Source organism: Papio anubis, chromosome 12 (assembly GCF_008728515.1).
Source record: "Papio anubis isolate 15944 chromosome 12, Panubis1.0, whole genome shotgun sequence".
Taxonomy (NCBI): domain Eukaryota; kingdom Metazoa; phylum Chordata; class Mammalia; order Primates; family Cercopithecidae; genus Papio; species Papio anubis.
Window position 1 is genome coordinate 114,399,569 of NC_044987.1, and position 12,725 is coordinate 114,412,293.

The 12,725-nt window shown below is 50.2% G+C and overlaps 1 protein-coding gene across 4 annotated transcripts in view; it reads right to left on the reverse strand.

Annotated features, from left to right (window-relative positions):
- Positions 1-5,856: 5,856 nt before the first annotated feature.
- The window catches only part of BATF2 (basic leucine zipper ATF-like transcription factor 2), a 28,666-nt gene continuing 21,797 nt past the window's right edge, over positions 5,857-12,725 (reverse strand). For 2 of the 4 annotated variants that reach the window (XM_017948097.3, XM_017948096.3), the window contains exons 4-5: positions 11,379-11,480; positions 5,857-7,747 (exon numbers count right to left, since the gene is read on the reverse strand). In XM_017948097.3, coding sequence (XP_017803586.1) covers positions 6,962-7,747; positions 11,379-11,480 — 888 coding nt within the window. In that variant the 3' untranslated portion in view covers positions 5,857-6,961. Of the gene's footprint in view, positions 7,748-8,008; positions 8,322-11,378; positions 11,481-12,725 lie in introns of those variants that run through there. The other 2 variants (XM_009185693.4, NM_001169006.1) reach the window with 2 other exon arrangements.

A 12,725-nucleotide genomic window follows, 5' to 3' on the forward strand; every position in this document is an offset into this window, starting at 1 on the left:
GTGAGGAAATAATAGAGCTGGGACTCGAACCTAATCCTGTCTGACCCTGGAGTCTATGCTGTCTAACCCTGCTCCCACTGCCTCCAGCACAGGCTTTTTTTTTTTTTTTTTTTTTTTTTTGAGATGGAGTCTGGCTCTGTGTAGGCTGGAGTACCCAGTGGCTGGGATCTCCAGCTCACTGCAAGCTCTGCCTCCCGGGTTCCAGCCATTCTCCTGCCTCAGCCTCCCGAGTAGCTGGGACTACAGGCCTGCCACCTCGCCCGGCTAGTTTTTGTATTTTTAGTAGAGGCGGGGTTCCGTGTTAAGCCAGTATGGTCTCGATCTCAACCTGTGATCATTCCCGATCTCGGCGCCTCCCAAAGTGTACAGGCTTGAGCCACAGCGCCCGACCCCTTTCAACTTTAAAAGTACTCATTGGTTCGGGAGGCTGAGGCGGAGAATGGCGTGAACCAGGGCCCAGGCTGCAGTGAGCTGAGATCCGGCCACTGCCTCACAGCCTGGAGCTACAGAGCCAGACTCCATCTCAAAAAAAAAAAAAAAAAGTACTCATTGGCCGGACACAGTGGCTCATGCCTGTAACCGCAGAACTTTGGGAGGCCGAGATGGGAGAATTGTTTGAGGCCAGGAGCTCAAGACCAGCCTGGTCAACATAGCAAGACCCCATCTCTAACGAAAATTTTAAAAAGTGAAAAATTAAAAAATAAAAGTATTCATTATATGTTGGCCAAGTGTGCTTGAAAATCTAGCACCTTGGGAGGCCGAGGAGGGAGAATCACTTGAGCCTTGGAGGTCAAGGCTATAGTGAGTTGTGTTTGTGCCATTGCACTCCAGCCTGGGCCTCCCTGTCTCAGTAATAATAATAATAATCATTATGTGCCACACTGGTGCTGTCATTGAGAGCGATAAGAGGGTAGCAAGACGCAGTCACACAAAAAGGGAGATGATAGAAAAGCACATGGTGAGGAAAGCAGGTCACTTTTTTTTTTTTTTTTGAGATGGAGTTTCGCTCCTGTTACCCAGGCTGGAGTGTAATGGCGTGGTCTTGGCTCACCACAACCTCCGCCTCCTGGGTTCAAGCAATTCTCCTGCCTCAACCTCCCGAGTAGCTGGGATTACAGGCATGCACCAACCACGCCAGGCTAATTTTGTATTTTTAGTGGAGATGGGGTTTCTCCATGTTGGTCAGGTTGGTCTTGAACTCCCGACCTCAGATGATCCACCTACCTTAGCCTCCCAAAGTGTTGGGATTACAGGAGTGAGCCAATGCACTGGGCCTGCAGGTCACTTTTATCTTGGAAAATTACAGGAGGCTTCCTGGAGGAAGGAGCATTTGAAGAGGAAGGATGGGGGCAAATTCTGGGCATGAAGGAGTGATAAGGGAAAGACTATCAGGCTGAGAGCTCTGGGTGCACAAGAAGACACAGGCTGCAAAGGCCCTCAGAGGTCATCCTGCCCATCTCTCATTGTCCACCAACCTACTGATGGCTTCCAAATTTATTTATCCAGTTCTGACCTTTCCCACACTCCAGACTCTTATTTAAACCAGTTGGATGTCAAATAGGTATCTCAAATTTAACATGGCCAAAACAGGGCTCCTGATCCCCACCATGAAACCCCAAACTGCTCCTCTTCCAGCCTTTCTTGTTTTTTGGCACTACCAACCACCAATTGCTCAGGTCCCAAATCTCAGAGTCATCCTTCCTTCCTCCCTTTCACCACACTCAATCCATGAGCATATCCCATCAGCTCTATCTGTAAAGCACACCCTGAATCCGACCACTTCTTTTTTGTTAATTTTTTATTTTTGTGAATACACAGTAGGCGTGCATGAGATGTTTTGATATAAACATGCAATGCACAATAATCACATCATGGAGAATGAGGTATCCACCCCTCAAGCATTTGTCCCTGGTGTTACAAACAATACAATTACACTCTTTTAGTTCTTTCCAAGTGTACAATTAAATGATTATTGACTATAGTCACCCTACTATATGCTATCAAATAGTAGGTCTTATTTGTTCTATTTTTTTTTTTTTTTTTTGCAGAGGCAGTCTTGCTCTGTGTGGGCTGGAATGCAGTGGCGGATCTCCAACCTCTGCTCCCTTATCCTGGAGGTCCAGCCATTCTCCCTTCAACCTCCCAATAACTGAACCTGAGCCGCCACACTCACAGCTAATTTTTTGTATTTTTATTAGAGGCGAGGGTTTCACCCGTGTTAGCCAGCATGGTCTCGATCTCTGACCCTCGTGATCAGCCCGTCTCGGCCTCCCAAAGTGCTGGGATTACAGGCTTGAGCCGCAGCCCTATTTTTAATCTCTTGAAATCATCCCACCTCCCCACCCACCCCAATCCCTCTTGCTTCTTAGCCTCTGGTAATCATCCTTCTACTCTCCATCTCCATTACTACAATTATTTTGAGTTTTAGATCCCACAAATAAGTGAAAACATGTGATGTTTGTCTTTCTGTGCCTGGCTTATTTCACTTAACATAATGATCTTCAGTTCCATCCATGTTGCAAATGACAGAATCTCATTCTTTTTATAGCTGAATAGTACTTCATTGTGCATATGTACCACATTTCCCTTATCCATTCTTCTGTTGATGGACACTTAGGTTGGTTCCACATCCTGGCTATTGTGTACAGTGCTGAAACATGAGAGTGCAGATATTTCTTCGATATACTGATTTCCTTTCTTTTGGATCTATACCCAGCAGTGGGAATGCTGGATCATATGGTAGCTCTATTTTTAGTTTTTTGGGGAACCTCCAAACTGTTCTCCATAGTGGTTGTACTAATTTACATTCCCACCAACAGTGTTCAAGGGTTCCCTTTCTTGCACATGCTCGCCAGCATTTGTTATTGACTGTCTTTTGGGTATAAGCCATTTGAACTGGGGTGGGGTGGTATCTCATTGTAGTTTTCATTAGCATTACTCTGATGATTAATGATGTTAGCACCTTTTCATATGTCTATTTGCCATTTGTATATCTTCTTTTGAGAAATGTCTACTGGAATCTTTTGCCTCCCCCCACTTTTTTTTTTTTTTTTTTTTGAGATGAAGTCTCGCTGTGTCTCCCAGGCTGGAGTGCAGTGGCATGATCTGAGCTCACTGCAACCTCTGCCTCCTGGGTTCACACAATTCTCATGCCTCAGCCTCCCAAGTAGCTGGGATTACAGACACATGCCTCTCAAAGTGCTGGGATTACAGGCACCCGCTACCACACCTGGCTAATTTTTGTAGTTTTGGTAGAGACAGGGTTTCGCCATGTTGGCCAGACTGGTCTCGAATTCCTGACTTCAAGTGATCCGCCTGCCTCGGCCTCCCAAAGGTCTGGGATTACAGGCGTGAGCCACTGTGCCCAGCCTTTTTGCCCATTTTTAAATCAGATTATTAGGTTTCTTTCAAGAAAATAGGAAGAAAATTTTAAAAGAAAGATTATTAGATTTTTTTCCTATAGAGTTGTTTGACCTCCTTATATATTCTGGTTATTAATCCCTTGTCAGATGGGCTGACCTTTTCTTACCACCTCACTGCTTCCACTCTCACCCCTGAACAATCTGATCTTTTGTAAATGTCAGGCTCCCTGATTCATGGAAAAAAGGCAATGCCCTTGCAGTGGTCTGTACGATCTGGCCCTTGGTTATCTCACTGACTTTATCCCTGACCAACTGACCGTCTCTGACCCTCCTTCATTCCCTCCAGCCACACCAGCTTCCTGTCTCAAATGTTCCAGGCTCGCACCTACCCCCAGGCCTCAGCACTGGCTGTTTCCTCTGCCTGGAACGCATCTCCACCTGGCTAATTCACTGCCTTCTTCAAGACCTTGCTCAAATGTTCTTCTTTTTTTTTTTTGAGATGGAGTCTAGCTCTGTCACCCAGGATGGAGTGCAGTGGCGTGATCTCTGCTCACTGCAACGTCCACCTTCCGGGTTCCAGAGATGCTTGTGCCTCAGCTTCCCAAGTAGCTGGGACTACAGGCATGTGCCACCATGCCCTGCTAATTTTCTTTTCTTTTTTTGAGATGGAGTCTTGCTCTGTTACCCAGGCTGGAGTGCAATAGTGTGATCTTGGCTCACCGCAACCTCCGCCTCCTGGGCTCAAGCAATCCTCCTGCTTCAGCCTCCCAAGTAGCTGGGATTACAGGCATGCGCCACCATGCCCAGCAATTTTTTTGGAATTTTTAGTAGAGATGGGGTTTCATGTTGGCCAGTCTGGTCTCGAACTCCTGACCTCAGGTGATCTGCCCGCCTCGGCCTCCCAAAGTGCTGGGATTACAGGCATGAGCCTCCGTGCCCAGCCACTAATTTTCTTTTTTTGTGTGTCTATTTATAGTAGAGAAGGAGTTTAAGTTTTGCCATGTTGGCCAGGCTTGTCTTGAACTCCTGGCCTCTAGTGATCTGACCACCTCAGCCTCCCAAGGTGCTGGGATTTAAAGCCATTACACCTGGCTTCAAATACCCTCTTCCTATTGAACCGACCTTGACCACCTTTTTTATTTTATTTTATTTTATTTTATTTTATTGAGACTGAGTCTCGCTCTGTCACTGAGGCTGGAGTGCAGTGGTGTGATCTTAGCTCACTGCAACCTCCACCTCCCAGGTTCAAGCAATTCTTGTGCCTCAGCCTCCTGCGTAACTGGGATCACAAGTGCCTGCCACCATGCCTGGCTAATTTTTGTATTTTTAGTAGAGACGGTGTTTTGCCATGCTGGCCAGGCTAGTTTCGAACTCCTGACCTCAAGTGATCCTCCCACCTCAGCCTCCCAAAGTGCTGGGATTACAGGTGTGAGCCACCGTGCCTGGGCGACCACCCTATTTTATTTGTTTTTTTTTTTTTTTTTTTTTTTTTGAGATGGAGTCTCGCTCTGTGGCCCAGGCTGGAGTGCAGTGGCCGGATCTCAGCTCACTGCAAGCTCCGCCTCCTGGGTTTACGCCATTCTCCTGCCTCAGCCTCCCGAGTAGCTGGGACTACAGGCGCCCGCCACCTCGCCCGGCTAGTTTTTTGTATTTTTTTTAGTAGAGATGGGGTTTCACTGTGTTAGCCAGGATGGTCTCGATCTCCTGACCTCGTGATCCGCCCGTCTCGGCCTCCCAAAGTGCTGGGATTACAGGCTTGAGCCACCGCGCCCGGCCGACCACCCTATTTTAAATTGTACCTTCTCCACCGTGACCTTCTTGATTCCTCTTTTCTTGTCTTACCCCTCTTGACCCAACTTCCCTACTAAATATAAGCATTTTTGTCTGTTTTGTCCTCTTCTTTATCCCAAATGCCTAGGATAGTGTTTGAAAAGAGGTGCTGAATATTTTTTAAATGAATTTAAAAATCAGAGGCTGGGCATGTCAGAGTGCTGTGTTAGCCAGGCTGGAGGCCAAGGTGGGCCGATCACCTGAGGTCAGGAGTTCGAGACCAACCTGGCCAACATGATGAAACACCACCTCTACTAAAAATACAAAAATTAGCCGGCGTGGTGGTGGGCACCTGTAATCCCAGCTACTCGGGAGGCTGAGGCGGGAGAATCACTTGAACCCAGGAGGCGGAGGTTGCAGTGAGCTGAGATTGCACCATTGCACTCCAGCCCAGGTGACAAGAATGAAACTCCATCTCAGAAAAAACAAAACAAATCTCTCTGTCTCTCTCCACACACACACATTCTATTGGTTCTATTTCTCTAGATAACACTGACTAATACACCTGGGCAAGTCCATCTCATCTCTGAGCCTCAGTTTCCTCATCTGTAGTATGGGAGGGAGATTAATTAGCCAGTTCATGAGGGGTTGCCCATCTCTATTATTCTCTCTTCTTTCAAAGACTCTATAGGTTACAACCAGAGGTTTAAGCAACTAGGCAAAGTAGAAAAGATTGCAAAACACTTTATTTCCATCACATATGTTCCAAGACTTGTGTTCAGTATCCAGGAATGTGTTAAATACTAACATAGTGTTTCATTTACATGTGAGTGAAACCTGGGTGAAGAGCCAGGGTTTCTCTCCCCAATCCCCCTTAGAATGCTTGTCCTGGAGTCAGAGTGCAAAACACCCTCTTGAAGCAGACACCATCACTGAACTCCCGCCGGGTCCTGGGCCCTGCTCTTCCTGCTGTTAGCCCAGGCCAAGGAGCAATGAGGGAACTGCTTAGGCGGGGTCTGAGGGTAATGGGGGCCGAGGGGCCACACAGGGGCGGGTGCTACCAGGAAAGGTATAGCCTCTCTGCTGTCAGGTGCAAGCCCATCACTGCTTGAAAATAACCTTGCACAGGGTCCTTCCTCATTCTTTCCTCTTGCTTTTTGTTTATGAGATGAATGGCTCTTCCACTGTGGTTTTAGGGGCAGTGGGGAGGCAGGGAGCTATTTGGGAACAGCCTGGAGAGCTGACCCTGCAGAATGTCCCAGAAGCCTTGGTGTGGCTATGAGTACCCAGGCTGTAGAAATCCCAGATGGGCCTGTTCCAGGCCTCTCCCCAACTCCAGCCTGCAGGTTCAGCTTCTTGGCACTGAAAACACTACTAGGGGAAGCAAGAGTCCGGGCTTCTACTTGGCCTCTACCCACCAGGGCTTGGACTCTGGACCTGCCCCAGCTTGGTCAGGATTTCTAGGACCGCAGGGCTCTGGCCCTGGAATCACGTAGGAGTGCAGAGAGCCCTTCTCTGATCCCAGCACACAAACCTTCTCACATCAGCCCTCAGTTTCCAGGATTTCAGCCCCTAGGATGCCTGGGCCAGGACAGGAGAAGGAGGAGCAGAGGGTGGTGTTTCTGGCTCCAAGAAAGGCTTCGTGACCTTGGCCTTGTCACTTGGCTTCCCTGAGCCTCAGATTCCTTGTCTGAAAAAGTGGAGTGATCATCTCGATTTCTCAGGTCAACTGTGAGGTTGAAATAAGATATTGGTGGTGACAGGGCCTGTCACAGTGGGAGGCATCAGTGGTGGCTTCCTTTTCCACTGTGAAATCCTGGGCCAGCTGGTCAGCCACGCAGGGCAGCACCCAGTAGCGAGGGAGGAGAGGCCCGTGTGCTAAGGTTGCTTCCTGAGCCCGAAGAAGGGGCCAACGCAGCTCCAGAGACCAGGTTAGAAGTGGACTTGAGAGAGGCGAGCAGAGGAAAGGCCAGGAGAGGGTGAGGGCTGGGATCCACACCCAGCCCTTGCCAAGCGGCCGCTGAGAGAGCAGGTTTGTGCTCCCTGCTCTGCAGACATGCAAGCCCCAGGTCAGAAGAAGGGTTGTTGGGAGAGGACTTCAGCTTCCCTCTGGTGGGATGCTCCAGCTCGAGGGGCTGTGGAGGGGCAGTTTGGGCTGTGAGGCTGGGCTGGAGGGCACTGAGCTTAGAGGAAGACCCCTGCAGGCTGGAACCAGTGTGTGAGGCAAACAGGAGAGGGCTGGGGGACAGTTGGACAGGAGGTTCAGCAACCACAGTGGGGCCAAGGGACAGTGAGGGCAGAGGGGACTGGAGGAGGCTGGGGGAATCATGAGGCTGTGGACCTGGAGAGAGCGGCTGAGCTGGGGAACAGGAGTCCGGGGTTTGGAACAGCTCCAGCTGCTCCTGGCAGCCATGTTGTCCCTGTGGGCCAGGGCCCAGGAGCCCCTCAGCCTGGTCCCAGCAGCCCGGGAGCCCTGCAGCTGAGCAGGAGGCACAGTCCATGGGGCACAAGCGCTCATGCACGTGCAGGGTCTGGCTCCACCACGCCAGCTCGGCCTGAAGGGCCTGGATCTCCTTCCTCAGGGCGAGGTTGTCTTTCTCCAGAGACTCGTGCTGCTGCAGAGAAGCAGATGGAAGGGGCGGGGAACCTCAGCCAGTGTCAGGAGCCCTGCATTAGCCTTGGCCCCTTCCAGGGTTCTCAACTTCAGGAGACAGATGCCACCACCATTGGAATAGCCAAGTGGAGTCTCTTGGCCACTCTCTGGTCAGCCCTTCATAACCACCTACCAAGTCTCCCCTGTCCCACCCCCTGAGGGGGCTCAGATCCACCTGCTTTCATCCCACCGCTAGTGCCCTAGAGCCAGTGCCATTTCTCACCTGGTATCTCCATGGGCCTCCAACCCATGTGCCCCCCAAACCACCTATTCCCTTGCCCACAGGAGCCATTCAGCAACCGTGTCATTAATTGCAGGTTAAAGCCCTTTAGAGGCACCCACCAAATTCCCTGTGGTAGAATTCCAGGCCTGTGTGGTGGCCGCAGCTCAGACCTCTGGTATTCTCTCTCCCGCCTTCTTTCTTTCTCCCCTCCCTTCCTGACCCTCACATGAACTCTGCTTCCTGGCCACATTTCCTGTTTCCTCTGCCTGGACACCCTTCCGCCGTCCTTCCCCGTGCAAATCCCAACAGGGCCTTCCCGTGGCAACTTTGATGTCATTCTGTCCTAGATTGCTTATTGCCAGTGCCAGATCTTTTGAGGGCCCAGAACTCGCCCCTACGAGCACTGTGGGAGGATTCAGGAGATTGTTTTACAGGTTGATAGCACGAGTGTGTTCGATTCTGCATCCCTGAATCAGCATTTATTAAGTTCTATTCTGCTGAATGCCGGTTCTGAGAACCCCTGAGACACAATCAATGTGCAGTTCTAAATAACCATTTATGATGACAATAGTGGTAAAAATGCAGAAAGAATTTTATGTCCACATCTCACACGGGGCCGAATACATTGAACAACTTCCTTCAGTCACCCCCCCCGTCCCCTTTTCTGGACACTTTGAAAGAAGAAGTTGCAAGGGTGTTTTGCATAAAAATGTGGTTTTGGCCCTGGACTCAAAGGTCTTTTTTTTTTTGAGACGGAGTCTGGCTCTGTCGCCCAGGCTGGAGTGCAGTGGCTCGATCTCAGCTCACTGCAAGCTCCACCTCCCGGGTTCATGCCATTCTCCTGCCTCAGCCTCCTGAGTAGCCAGGATCACAGCCACCACGCCCGGCTAATTTTTTGTATTTTTAGGTGAGACGGGGTTTCACCATGTTAGCCAGGATGGTCTCGATCTCCTGACCTCATGATCCGCCCGCAGAGTCTCTCTCTGTTGCCCAGGCTGAAGTGCAGTGGCATGACCTCAGCTCATTGCAACCTCTGCCTCCCAGGTTCAAGCAATTCTCCTGCCCTAGCTACTGAGATTGGCTAATTAGCTCCCAAGTCCTTGTAATCCCAGCTACTGGGACTGCCTAATTAGCTACGTGCTTGGCTAATTTTTGTATTTTAGTAGAGATGGGGTTTCACCATGTTGGCCAGGCTGGTCTCGAACTCCTGGCCTCAAGTAATCCACCCACCTCAGCCTCCCAAAGTGCTGGGATTACAGGCGTGAGCCATTGCGCCTTGCTCATCTCCTCTTTAGACCACTCAGTGCCACCACCTATGTGCTATGGACCCTATTGTGTTCCCTCCAAAAATTATATGTCGAAGCCATTATCCCCAATGTGATTACATTTAGAGATAAGGTTCTTAGAAGGTAATTTAGATTAAATGAGGTCCTAGGATAGAGGATAGGGTTCTAATCTGATAGGATTGATGTCCTTATAAGAAGAGGAAGGGAGACTGGGAGCAGTGGCTGAAGCCTGTAATCCCAGCACTTTGGGAGGCCGAGGTAGGTGGATCAATTGAGTCCAGGAGTTCAAGACCAGCCTGGGTTACATGGAGAAACTCTGTCTCTACAAAAAATACAAAAATTAGCCAAGTGTGGTGGTGCATGCCTGTAGTCCCAGCCCCTCGGGAGACTGAGGTGAGGAGGATCGCTTAAGCCTGGGAAGCTGAGGTTGCAGTGAGCTAAGATTGTGGACTGCACTCTAACCTGGACAACAGAGCAAGACCCTCTTAAAAAAAAAAAAAAAAAAAGGAGGAAGGGGCCAGGCATGGTAGCTCGTGCCTGTAATCTCAGCACTTTGGGACATGGAGGTGGGAGGATTGCTTGAGCACAAGAGTTCAAGACCAGCCTGGGCAACATAGCAAGACCCCCATCTCTATTAAAAAATAAAGAATATGAAGACATAAAAAAGAAGGAATAAATAAATAATAAATGAATAAAAAATTAAAACAAAAAGGAGGGGGCCAGGTGCGGTGGTTCACGCCTGTAATCCCAGCACTTTGGGAGGCTGAGGCAGGCAGATCACTTAAAGCCAGGAGTTTGAAACCAGCCTGGCCAACATGGTGAAACCCCACCTCTGCTGAAAAACAAAAATTAGCTGGGCGTAGTGGCGCATGCCTGTAATCCCACCTACTCAGGAAGCTGAGGCCGGAGAATCACTTGAACCCAGGAGGCAGAGGTTGTAGTCAGCCAAGTGGCGCCACTGCACTCCAGTCTGGGCAACAGAGTGAGACTCTGTCTCAAAAGCAACAACAACAACAAAAACCCCAAAAAGGAGAGGAAGGGAAAGAGATCACTCTGTCCTCTCATGTGCACTGGGAGGCCATAAGCACACAGTGAGAAGGCAGCCACTTACAAGTCAGGAAGAGCACCCTCACCCGGAACCGAATTGGCCGGCGCCTTGATCTTGGACTTCCCAGCCTCCAGAACTGTGAGAAATAAACGTCTGTTGTTTAAGCCACCATCTATGGTATTTTCAGATGAGCATGAAGCTCAGTAAAGGAAGCAACTTGAAACTGGGACTGGAAACCCCGCCCATTTTAACCCTGAACCACAGTTCTCACAGTATGGTCTTGGCCACCTCCTGAACTCTGACCCCTGAGTGGTTAATCACAGATTACCATGCAGGTCCTTGGGCCCCACCTGGCCTCATGAGGTGGGAGCTGGCAGAGGAAGAATAATCCACTTTTTTTTTTTCTTCTACAGACAGGGTCTCAATCTGTTGCCCAGGTTGGATGCAGTGGTGCAATCATGGCTCACTGCAGCCTTGAACTTCTGGGCTCAAGCGATCCTCCTGTCTCAGTTTCCTGAGTAGCTGGGACTACAGGTGTGCACCACCATGCCCAGCTAACTATTTTTTAATTTTTGTAGAGACAGAGTCTCGCTATATTGCCCAGACTGGTCTTGAACTCCTGGGCTCAAACAATCCTCCAGCCTCAGCCTCCCAAAGTGCTAGGATTACAGGCGTGAGCCACTGTGACCAGCCTAGAATCTGCATTTTAACCAGTGTCTCAGCTGGCCATTGTGTTGGGGTCTCCCTGTTTGCCTGCACTTCCTGTCTTCCTTGCCTTAGACTGCAGACACCTTAGGACAAGGCTGGGCTGAGGATAACCCTTTGTGTCCCTGGATCCTGGTGTGTACCTGGTACATGGTTTGTACTCAACACCCAGAACTTTCCAAATCTCAGCCACAGGACCCTTTCCTCATCCCAAACCCAGGTGACCTAGAAAAATACAGGAGTTTGGGGAAAGTCTGCTCACAGATGGGGGGGAGAAGGGGTGACCGGGCCGGTAAGTAGAGTCAGAGACAAGGAAAAGGGTTGTCCGCACCTGGTGCAGGGCGTCTGCCTTGTCTGTGTGCTTCTGCCGGCTTCGCTGGGCGGCTGCCCGGTTCTTCTGCTTCTTCAGCTGCCTTTGCTGCTCCTCGGGGTCCTGAGGGGCACGAGGCAGAGGACTCAGGGGGCGCGGTCAGGCCTTGTGCCCTCCATCCTGGCCTGCCATTTGTAAAGCCAAGTCTTTCCCCTTGAGTCAAGTTCCCAAGGGTCTTTGTTCTCCCAGAAGCTCCCTTGGCACCCCTAGAGCAGGCACTGCACACCGTGTTGGAATGCCAGCCTCACTCCGTGTCCTGCTCATAGCTCACGTGGAGGGTGGCAGGGCAAACAGGGAGGATGGGAAGCCTGAGATTCAAATTCAGACAGGGCTGACTTCAAACCCCACATTCTTTTTTCTGTTTTTTTTAAGACAGAGTCTCGCTCTATTGCCCAGGCTGGAGTAGTATAGCGGCACAATCTTGGCTCACTGCAACCTCTGACTCCCGGGTTCAAGCAATTCTCCTGCCTTAGCCTCCCAAGCAGCTGGGACTACAGGCGCCTGCCACCATGCCTGGCTAATTTTTGTATTTTTAGTAGAGATGGGGTTTCATCATGTTGGCCAGGCTGGTCTCAAACTGATCTCAAGCTCCTGACCTCAGGTGATTCACCAGCCTTGGCCTCCCAAAATGCTGGGATTACAGGTGTGAGCCACCGCGCCCAGCCAAGCCCCACATTCTTGAACCCAATTGCCCCATCCCTGCAATGGAAGCACCACAGCAGAGGGGTAAAGCCCATGCGGCAGGCAGCCCAGAGCTGGCGTGGCATAAAGCTCAGCTTCCATTCTTCTCACTGCCATGATTTCCACACCAAGGTGTGAACTTTCCTGTGAGCTCCATGAGGGCAGATGTTCCCTGTGCCCAGCTCAGCTCAAGCCCAAAGCAGATATTCACTTACTCAACAAACATGTATAAGCTCCTACTATGTTCCAGGCAATAAGCTAGGGGGACACAATAGCAAACAAAATACACACAAATGCCTGTCCTCAAATTGCTCACATCGCAGTGGGGTGGTAGCGAAGGATGAATGAATGAAGGGTTTACTCTGGTGGAAGAGTGGACTCAAAGGTTGACAGTTGTGACCACCTTGTACCCTGGGGTGAATGAAACTTAGATAAAATATTTTACCCAAATGTCCAGAGCTCTGCAAAGTCAGAGCAAGAGGGACTGCTGGAGAGCTCACAGCCCAGCCCTCTCCCCCAAGTCTCTCTGGGGCATGTTGTTTGAGGGTAAGGACCTCAGGCAAGGCCCTGGCCACCCTGGCCGCAGATTCTGAATGCTCCTAGGCTCCTGCCACAGCTCCACCCTGG